Here is a 10,299-nt window from a genome sequence, read left to right as displayed (position 1 = left end):
GGCTCGAGGGCGGGCCCGAGGCTCGGAGGGGAAGCCTGGGGGCTCTCGGAGGACCTGACGGGCCATGCCCTGGTCCCCCCGGGCCGCTCTCCTGCGGGACCTGGTGCTGGGCGTGCTGGGCATTGCCGCCTTCCTGCTGGATCTGGGCGCCGACCTGTGGGCCGCGGGTCAGTACGCGCGGGACGGCCGCTACCTGTGGGCGGCGCTGGTGCTGGCGCTGCTCGGCCTGGCCTCGGGCGCCCTGCAGCTCTTCAGCTGGCTCTGGCTGCGCGCCGACCCCGCCGGCCTGCACGGCCCGCAGCCCCCCGGCCGCTGCCTGGCGCTGCTGCACCTCCTCCAGCTCGGCTACCTGTACAGGTGAGGGGGGGGGGCGCCGCCCCGCGCCTGGGCCCCGGGACCGGGGAGGCACCGGACTGACACCTACCTGGCAGGCGAGGCATGGAGCTGGCTGCCGAGAAAACCTAGCCCTAGGGCATCGCACCTCCCAGGGCGTGCCCCGACCTTTGCCCCCAAGAGAATCCCAGGGGAAGAGACTGAGGCCCAGAGAAGGAAGAGGAGTTTAGGGACTTTGATGTGAGACTTCTCCGTGATCCAACCCTAGCTTTGTCATTTTTGATCGTTCTACAATTGTCCCAGCCTTGTTTCCCTCCCTGTATAAACCATCTGTAGAGCCAGGCACCTGTAGCTCATCCCTGTAATCCTGGCTTCTCAGAGGACTGAGATCTGAGAATCACCTTTCCCAGCCAACCTGAGCAGGAAAGTCCATGAGACCTTGATTTCCAATTAGCCAGCAAAAAGCTGCAAGCAGAGTTGTGGCTCATGTGGTAGAATGCCAGTCCTGAGCAAAAAAAGTTAAGGGATATGTCCAGGCCCTAGTTCAAGCCCCAGTACTGGGACACACACATCAAAAAGCCATGTAGAGGGCTGGGAGTGTGGCTTAGTGATAGAATGTTTGCCTAGCATGCACGAAGACCTGGGTTTGATTCTTCAGTACCACATAAGCAGGAAAAAGAAAAAAAAGCCAGAAGTAGCACTGTGGATGAAGTGGTAGAGTGCTAGCCTTGAGCAAAAGCATCTCAGGGACAGTGTCCAGGCCCTGAGTTCAAGCCCCAGGACTGGCAGGAAAAAAAAAAAAGTCATGTAGAGCGGGGAGAAGGACGGAGTGAAAAAGTGTCCATACACAGTTGGTGGAGGACTGTCCCCACTGGAGTTTTTAGTCCTGGGTGGGGCCTTGGGTAAGTCATGACCCCTCCAGCTCTCAGTTTCCTCAGGGCTCCAGTGGGGTTAGTAATAGTCTGGGCTTCTGTTGAGTAGCTAAAGGAAATGACTTTAAATTGTCAGTCACAGAGTAAACATTCAACAAATGTTTGCCTACTTCACGATTACCTGGGCTTTCAAGCCATGACCCCAGGACAGGGCTCTTCCTTTTGTAGTTATGTTCTCACTGTATTCATGATTCCCATCCCCAGACAGCAAGAGGATGGAGAGAGACCGAGTGACAGTGCTCCTTTCAGAACTAGCAGGGTCCTGTAGGGAGGAGGGAGCTGAAAGCAAGGGCCATAGTTCTGTGGCCTGGTATGGGATGACGGGAGCCAGAATCTGCTATGGAGCTTTTCCTCTTTTCTTTTTTCCTTTTGTTCTATTATTATTGTTATTGTTATTATTACCATTGCTTTGTATGCCAATCATGGGGCTTTAACTCAGGGCCTGGGCTGTCCCTGAGCTTTTGTGCTCAAGGCCCATTTGGGCCACCGCTCCTCTTCCAGCTTTTTGGTGGTTAATTGGAGGTAAGAGTCTCATGGACTTTCCTGCCTGGGCTGACTTCAGTCTTCAGTCCTCAGATCTTAGCCTCTTCAGTAGCTAAGATTACAGCTAGGATTATAGGTGTAAGCCACTGGTGCCAGGAATGGAACCTCCCTTTGTGTGTGTGTATGTATGTGCGCGTGCCTGCGTGCATGCATGCCAATACTGGGGCTTGAACTCAGGGGCCCTGTGTTCTTGCTTGGTTTTGCTCAAGGCTCTTGCTGTACCACTTGAGTTCACTTTCACTTTTGGCTTTTTGCTGGATAATTGGAGGGAAGAGTATCTTGGATTTGACTACCCAGGCTGGCTTTGAACCTGGGTCCACAGATCTCATCCACTTGCGCTCAGCTGGAACTCATCTTTTCAAACTTTCCAGATCTGGCCTTGACAAGGGTCTGTAGAGTCTCTAGCAGTTTCATGTTGCTATTTGCTTGAGAGGCTGTGCAGATATCACTAAAACCCAGATGAGGGTGAGAGGCACAGTTGTGAGAGTTTGGAAAAGCCTCTGTGGGCCTTGCATCTTCCCTTACGTTTCTGCTGGGCCTTGGGTTGGAAAAACATGGTCTCTGTTCTTGCATTCGACTGGTCCCTGTTGGGGGACCCTGTTGGGAAGAAGAGCTTCATCAAAGGAAAGTCCCTGATAAGAAATGTACTCATTATCTTGCCCATGTAATTGTAACCCCTCTGTACAGTATTTTCACAATAAAAAATAAATAAAAAAAAAAGGAAAGTCCCAATGGGACTCTATATTATTAGGCCATCCCTGATAGGGAAGTGACAGTCAGTGATGAATGACTGAGTGACCAGGCTTTCCTCCTAAGAGCCAAGTGATGTCATTTCTTGGGGGTGGGGGACATGGTGCTTCCACTACTACTTGGACCCCCTCCACAAGCCTGCCCTGCTCAACCTCCAGGCTCCCCTCTCTCTGTACAGTCTCCATCTTCATCTTTCTGGGGCAGGTTCTCATTCTCCCAGAGCTGTTCCCTCACACTCTTTGCTTTGGCAGTACTAGGATTTGAACTCAGGGCTTCATGTTTGCTATGGAGACACTCTATCCCTGAGCCATGCCTCTCTCTGGCTCCTTTAGCTCTAGATGTTTTTTTTTGTTATTGTTTTTTGTTTTGGTCGGTCATGGGGCTTGAACTCGGCCTGGGCGCTGTCCCTCAGCTCTTCAGCTCAAGGCTAGCGCTCTACCACTTGAGCCACAGTGCCACTTCTGGCTTTTTCTATTTATGTGGTGCTGAGGAATTGAACCCAGGGCCTCTTGCATGCTAGGCAAGCGCTCTACCACTGAGCCACAATCCCAGCCCCCTCTAGCTGTTTTTGAGATAAGGTCTTGCTTGGTTTTTGTCTGGTCCATCTGGATCCTCCTATTTATGCTTCCCTCTGGGGATGACAGGTACACACACCCCTTCCCCACTCCCAGCTTTTTCAGTTCAGATGGAATCTCATGAAGCTTTTTGATTGGAACCTAGAACTGCAATCTTTCTGATCTCAGCCTCCCAAGTAGCTAGGCTAATGGATATGAGCCATTGGTGCCTGAATTCAGCAGCCTCCTAATGGAACGCCTGCCTCTGTCTGTCCTGTCCATGGCCAGCCTGCTCTTCTTCAAACACAGTCCGACCCCCCACTTGCCTGAGTTCAGAGGCATCCATGGCTCCCTCTGTCCATGGGTGCCCAGGAAACTCAAGGTAAAATAGCAACTACTGCAGGCCAGCTTTGTGGCCTGCCTTTGGGCTCAGTCCTCAGCCCCCACTAGCTTCCAGTGCCTTTCCCCTAAGTGTAAAATGAATGGATCAGGGTTATGAGGGCTTGGGACAGTGCTGGACCAGCAGGAGAAGCAGGTGGATTTGCCCCACTTTATAGATGAGGGAACAGCAAGGTGAGGCGGCTTGCCCAAGGCCCCATTGCCGTGTGGGTAAGCTGGGATGGGAGCTGGTCGGCTCCATGCCGTGAGGCAGGCCCTCATCCGTCTCCTGGGTATGTGCGCTGCCTAGGTGCCTGCAGGGGTTGCGGCAGGGGCTGCTGGCATGGCGGCAGGAGGCGCCCTCCGAGTTCGACCTGGCCTACTCCGACTTCCTCTCCCTGGACATCAGCATGCTGCGCCTCTTCGAGACCTTCCTGGAATCTACCCCACAGCTTACGCTGGTGCTGGCCATCGTGCTGCAGAGTGGCCGAGCTGAGTACTACCAGTGTGAGTGCCCCCCTCCCGGGTCAGCTGCTTCCTGCTAACGTGTGTGTGTGTGTGTGTGCGCGTGCGTGCGTGTGTGCTGGTCCTGGGCCTTCACTTTTATATCAGTATCCACTTGAGATGCTTAGGTTTTATGGAGCATCTTTTCTTTGCTTGTGGCTGTGCTGGGGACGTGGCAGGGACTGAGGGCTCCTGCCCTGCCTGATGGCTTCCTGGAAATCCAGTAGTTTTAGTAAGTGTGCTCACAGGGAGGGGCAGAGGCAGCGGCTTGCAGGACCTCAGACACCACAGGGGAGGTTTGCACGGTGAGGAGTCTCGGCTCCAGAGGGGTTTCTGGGAAAGAGGAGTTAAGTGACTTTTAGAGGCCGAGCGAGGCTCTCCCACACTCCTGATTCAGGGTTCAGGCGAGCTTTGCTATGCCCAGCCTTGTTGACCTCAAGCCCTCTGCTGCCAACACTCCAGCCTCCACCCTGTTCTCCGTCAGTGGGACCCAGGCTGGAGTGTCCTCCACTGCACGTTAAGCAGAGCTGTAGGAAGTGGAGCTGCTGGAACCCACTGGGTACTTGCTTCTGAGCTGTCAGGGAAGCACGTGTCCACACTACAGTGGCCCAGGGAGACCTGAGTGGGTTTTTTGGGCACTACTGGGATTTTTGCTCAGGATTTGGCAGGGGCTCTATCACCTGAGTCCCACCCTCAGCCCTTCTTCATCGGTTTTTTTGTAGGTCCTGAGGCTTGAACTCCGGGCATGAGCACTGTCTCTGAGCTTTTTCACTCAGGGCTCGCACTCTACCACTTTGACCCACAGTACTTCTAGTTGTCTGGTGGTTAATTGGAGAGGAGTCTGGGCTGGCTTTGAACCACCATCCCCAGATCTCAGCCTCCTGAGAAGCTAGGATTATAGGTGTGAGCAACCGTTGCCCAGCTCCTCCTTCAAATTTTGTGCTGGTACTAGGGCTTGAACTCAGGGCCTTGAGCTGTCACTTGGCTTTTTTTTTTGCTCAAGACTGGCACTCTACCACTTGAGACATGCCTGCATTTCCACGTTCTTGCTGGTTAATTGGAAGTAAGAGTTTCATGGATCCTTCTGCCTGGGGTGGCTTCAAACCCTGATCCTCAGATCTCAGCCTGCTGAGTAGCTAGGATGATGGGCGTACAGCTTCAATGTTTGTGGATGTTTTTTTTTTAGCAGACATTTACTACCAGGTACTGGGCTGCCAGGGGACCCCAGGTGAGCAGAATCTTGTGTTCTAGCATCCTGGATTACTGTGTGGTGAGATTCGAGGTGGAACGGAGGAGGTGTTACAGGAACACCCTGGCACTGTGGAGTGGATGTGGTGGGGTCAGGATGGGGAGGCTTGCGGGGTGGCGCTCGGGGAAGGGGAACATGAGCTTCTGGCTGACCTCACAGTTCTGGCAAAGGTTAAGTCCAGAAACTTCAGCCTGCTGGGAAGGCTGGGACACCAGCCTTGTCACCTGGAGAGTAGAGGTGGTTAAAAGAGGGTGGTGGCCTGGGAGTGGGCCCTGGGGGCGCAACAGGACACCTCTGTTGGATGGATGGGCAGGGAAGATGCACGTTAGAGTCACTCCAGCGCCGCGTCCATCCTCCCTGAGGCGTCTTCTAGTCCAGGTGGACATCCCGGAGGGAGGGATAAGACCCCATCATAGCCTGGAGTCAGTGGTTCACACCTGCAATTCTAGTTACTCATGAGGCTGATACCTGAGGATTGAGAGGCAAAGCCAATCCAAGCAGACACATCCATGGAACTCCTAGCTCCAGTTAACCAGCAAAGAGCCAGAACTGGATGGGTGGCTCAAGCGGTAAAGGACTAGCCTTGAGCAAGAAAGCTAAGCAAGGGGACCAAGCCCCGAGTTCAAGCCCCAGTGCTGGCACCTCCCACCCCCTCTCACTTCTGGATCTTGGAAAATCGGGACCATGGGTCGGGCTGACGGGGATGGGGGAGAGGGGGTGACACAGGGCAGGGCCGTCATCCCTCCTAGCCCCAGGACAGCCCGCGGCTGGAGACCTGCGCCTCCCACGGGATTGCGCGTCTCCTTTTTGACACGAAGAGAACCCAGACGGCTGCGTTTCAGACCTGAGGAAGCTTGGGCTTTCCTGGGAAAGGAAAAATGATGGGGCCTTAAGACTCAACTCTGTCGTCTTCTTGTAGGGGTTGGCATTTGCACCTCCTTTGTGGGCATCTCCTGGGCACTGCTGGACTACCACCGGGCCCTGCGCACCTGCCTTCCCGCCAAGCCCCGCCTGGGCGTGGGCTCCTCTGCCGTCTACTTCGTGTGGAATCTGCTGCTGCTGTGGCCCCGAGTCCTGGCCGTGGCCCTGTTTTCCGCCCTCTTCCCCCACTACGTGGCGCTGCACTTCCTGGGCCTGTGGCTGGTGCTGCTGCTCTGGGTCTGGCTGCAGGGCACAGACTTCATGCCAGAGCCCAGCTCTGAGTGGCTGTACCGGGCCACTGTGGCCACCATCCTCTATTTCTCCTGGTTCAACGTGTCCGAGGGCCACACCCGGGGCCGGGCCACCATCCACCTGACGTTCCTCCTGAGTGACAGTGTCCTGCTGGTGCTCACCTGGGTGACCCAGAGCGCCTGGCTGCCCGGTGCGGCCCCCCTGCAGCTGTGGCTGCCCGTGGGAGGAGCCAGCTTCCTGCTGGGCGTGGCTCTGCGCCTCATCTATTACCGCTGGCTGCACCCCAGCTGTCACTGGGAGCCCGATGGGGTGGACGGCGCCCGGGGTCTCCTCCCTCCCGAACACGGCCTGTTGCCCCGGAACAGGCGTGCGAGTCAGCTGGCGCGGAACTTTTTCCCCAAGGCCAGGGCTGAGGCTGCTGTGCTCGGGAAGGGAGATGTGAACGGGGCCCTTTGAGGTCACCTGGCACCCAGCCACGGGCAGCTCGGCCCAGGCAGGCCGGGACATGACACTGGGTAGAGCCGGTGCCCCCAAAGCTGCCCACTGATGCATTCCCACCTCCAAAGCAATTGGTGGCGGGGCTGTCCCCCTGCCTCGGTTCCCGGATCCCAGGCTAGAAGGCGCTGAGGCCCCTGGAGAGTGTTCTCCAGAATTCTTCCCTTCTGTACCCCATTCACTCAACAAGTGCTTCCTGAGAGCTTCTGTACCCAGAACGTATTTTCTCACCTTGGGACCAGCTGCTGCCCGAGTGCCATTTTCTTCCTGCCTCAACCAGTCCTGGGTGGCACCTCACAGGCAGGCGGCCGTGGGTACCCAGCTGCGGGCGGCCCCGCCAGCTGCCTGAGTCTGTGCAGCAGCCTCAGCCTTTGTCCCTGCTCTCCGGGGCCGCCTCTCAGTGCCTTGTGGACCTGTGCGGTCTGGCCATGCAGAGCCCATTGAGTATTTTCCTTTCTAGCCAGCGTATCTCTACCTCAGCGAGTATATGGCAGAGTGTGTACTGCCGGTGTGTATCAAGTGAGGACACATGCTGCTTTCCACAGTGTTACTGGGCTGTGATTAAAACCCTGGGAAATCTTCCACACTAGACTGTGTCATTAATACCTTTTGGAAAGGAGTGGGGACATGTAGTTCTTTATGATGGGCAAAGGCACCTGGGAGAGAAGAGGGCTGGTGTGGTGCCACTTCTAACTTTGTTTTCCAAGGTTTAGGAGCTGCTGAGCTGGCACGAGGGCTGGCTGGACCCCAGCTCTGCCGCTAGCAGCCATAGCATCTGTAGGAGCAGGTGGAGGAAGGCCTCTGCTAGGAGCTCTTCAGAGGTTAGATGGTGAGGTGCTTATGGGATGTCACTTCCATGATGGTTCTGTAGAACCTTTTGCTGGTCTGGGAGGTGTGTGGTTTGGAGACAGACGAAAGGACAGAAGGTTTCTGTTACCAGGTATGGGATCCACAACTGGGGATACTCAGTTCTGCTCTTTAGTGGAGATACAATGAATAGTGTAACATTTAATGTATTATAATATTACGTACTAAAACCAGCAACTCACTGTTAACAGAAAAGGCCATTAAAATAATCCTCCCCTTGGCCAGGTAAAGTGGTTCATGCCTGTAATTCCCAACCACTGGAGGCAGGGTTTGGGAGGATCATGAGTCAAGGCCAGCTTGGTCAAAAAGTTAATGAGATTGCATCTTAATAAATAAGATGGCTGTGATGCACTATGCCCATAATCCCAGTTATGCAGGAAATAAGTAGGAGGATTGTTGTCTAAGGTCAGCTACCCCCAGACAAAAATACAAGACCTCATCTGAAAAAGCAAAAAATGCTGGGGGTTTGGCTTAAGTGGCAGAGCACCAGCCTAGTAAGCATAACCCTACTGTTCAAATCCTAGTACCATTGAAAAGCAAACCAAAAATATCTTCTCATAAAATACCTCGTTCAAAATTCTTTTAACTGAATACATTTAAACATATACAACCTGAGTTCATTGCCGTTTTCTCTCACGCAAGAGTTGAGACCTGGAGGGTAGGCTTGATTGGGCTTAGTGCGCCACATGGCTTGAGATGTCTTACGAGTTTCACCAATCTAAGTCAAGTAATTAGTTTTTCTTCTTGTCATATGCAAAGACGAGGCAGGTTCAAGGAGAAGCCATGTGTCCCAAAAGATGAGCCAACATTTTAGACAACTCCCCATTTCCCACCTGAGGAAATCCAAAAGCCTGGAGCCGTGGCTAACATCTGTAATCTTAGCTACTCAGAAGGCTGAGGTCTGAGCATCATGGTTCAAAGCCAGCCTGGGCAGGAAAGACAGTGAGACATCTCTAATTATTACCAAAAAGACAAATTGGGGGGCTGGGAAGATGGCTCAGTGGCAGAATGTTTGCCTTGCATGCATGAGGCCCTGGGTTTGATTCCTCAGCACCACATAAGCAGAAAAAGCTGGAAGTGGCGCTGTGGCTCAAGTGGCAGAGTGCTAGCCTTGAGCTGAAGAGCTGAGGGTCAGCGCCCACAACCAACCAAAAAAAAAAGAAAGGAAAAGAAAGAAAAATTGGCTTCTTTTTAATAAAGTTTAGCACATATGACAGGAATTATTCCAGTTCTAACCTAAAAAAGCAATGTATTTTAGAAATAATTCAGAAATATGAAATATTCCCTTGCAAATTAAAATTCATTTTCATGTATGTGTATGTGGAGAGAGAGCACACGCGAGTGCACAAGAGAGCTGGTCCTAGGGCTTGAATTCAGGGCCTGGGTGCTGTCCCTGAGCTTTTTCACTTTTTTTTTTGGGTCCGGTCGTAGGGCCTGAATTCTGGGCCTGGGCGCTGTCCCTCAGCTCTTCAGCTCAAGGCTAATGCTCTACCACTTGAGTCACAGCGCCACTTCTGGCTTTTTTCTTTTTGCTTGTGTGGTGCTGAGGAATCAAACCCAGGGCCTCATGCATGCAAGGCAGGCGCTCTACCACTGAGCCACCTTCCCAGCCCTGAGCTTTTTCACTTGAGGCTAGCACTACCATCTCTACCACTTGAACCACAGCTCCACTTCTGGCTTTTTGGTGGTTAATTGGAGATAAGTTTTGGGACTTTCCTGCTGGCTTTGAACTGTGATTCTTAGTTCTCAATCTCCTGAGTAGTTAGAATTAGAGACAATGAGCCACTGGTACAAGGCTGCTTTAGTTTTGTTGTTGTTGGTTATGGGGCCTTAACTCTGGGCCTGAGCACTGTCCCTGAGCTCTTTTTGCTCAAGGCTAGTTCAAAGCCGGTGCTCTAACACTTTGAGGCACAGCGCCACTTCTGGTTTTCTGGTGGTTTACTGAAGAGTCTCATGGACTTTTCTGCACAGGCTGGCTTTGAATGGTGATCCTCAGATCTCAGCCTCATGAGTAGCTAGGATTACAGGTGTGAGCCACTGGCACCCGGTGGCAGTTTTTTAAGTTACTTTTTTGTCGGTCGTGGGGCTTAAACTCTGGGCCTGGGTGCTGTCCTTTAGCTCTTTAGCTCAAAGTTAGCACCCTACCACTTGAGCCAAAGCCTCACTTCTAGTTTTCTGGTGGTCTATTGGAGCTAAGACTCTCAGGGACTTTCCTGCCTGGGCTAGCTTTGAACTGTGATCCTCAGATCCTCAGCCTACTGAATAGCTAGGATTAGAGGTGTGAGCCACTGATGCTGGGTTAAATTACTTTTTTAAATAAAATTAAGGACCCAGTTATTGAAAGGGTGATATCTTTCCCTGAACGCTTTATCTTGATCAAGCATGATTAGTGCCAACACATGGGACAATGGGAATAATCTTATTCAGAAAAGACAGGAGGGGCTGGGAAGGTGGCTCAGTGGTAGAGTGCATGCTTTGCATGCCAGAGGCGCTGGGTTCGATTCCTCAGCACCACATAAAA

General features: G+C 53.1%; 1 protein-coding gene and 1 non-coding gene across 2 annotated transcripts; one reads left to right on the top strand and one right to left on the bottom strand.

Annotated features, from left to right (window-relative positions):
* The first annotated feature begins 14 nt into the window (after positions 1-14).
* On the top strand, positions 15-8,388 carry Xkr8 (XK related 8). The gene is made up of 3 exons (XM_070037504.1): positions 15-357; positions 3,801-3,997; positions 6,163-8,388. Exons 1-3 carry the CDS (start codon positions 65-67, stop codon positions 6,870-6,872), a joined length of 1,200 nt encoding a protein of 399 aa, XP_069893605.1. The 5' UTR covers positions 15-64; the 3' UTR covers positions 6,873-8,388.
* Trnaa-agc (transfer RNA alanine (anticodon AGC)) lies at positions 3,036-3,109 on the bottom strand. The gene has a single exon. It is a non-coding gene; the product is annotated as a tRNA-Ala (tRNA).
* Positions 8,389-10,299: the final 1,911 nt, after the last annotated feature.

Source organism: Dipodomys merriami, unplaced genomic scaffold (assembly GCF_024711535.1).
Source record: "Dipodomys merriami isolate MVZ:Mamm:240054 unplaced genomic scaffold, mDipMer1.0.p SCAF_28, whole genome shotgun sequence".
In the NCBI taxonomy this organism is placed as follows: domain Eukaryota; kingdom Metazoa; phylum Chordata; class Mammalia; order Rodentia; family Heteromyidae; genus Dipodomys; species Dipodomys merriami.
The sequence above is the reverse complement of the archived record's forward strand: the minus strand, read 5'-3'. Positions and strand labels throughout refer to the sequence as shown.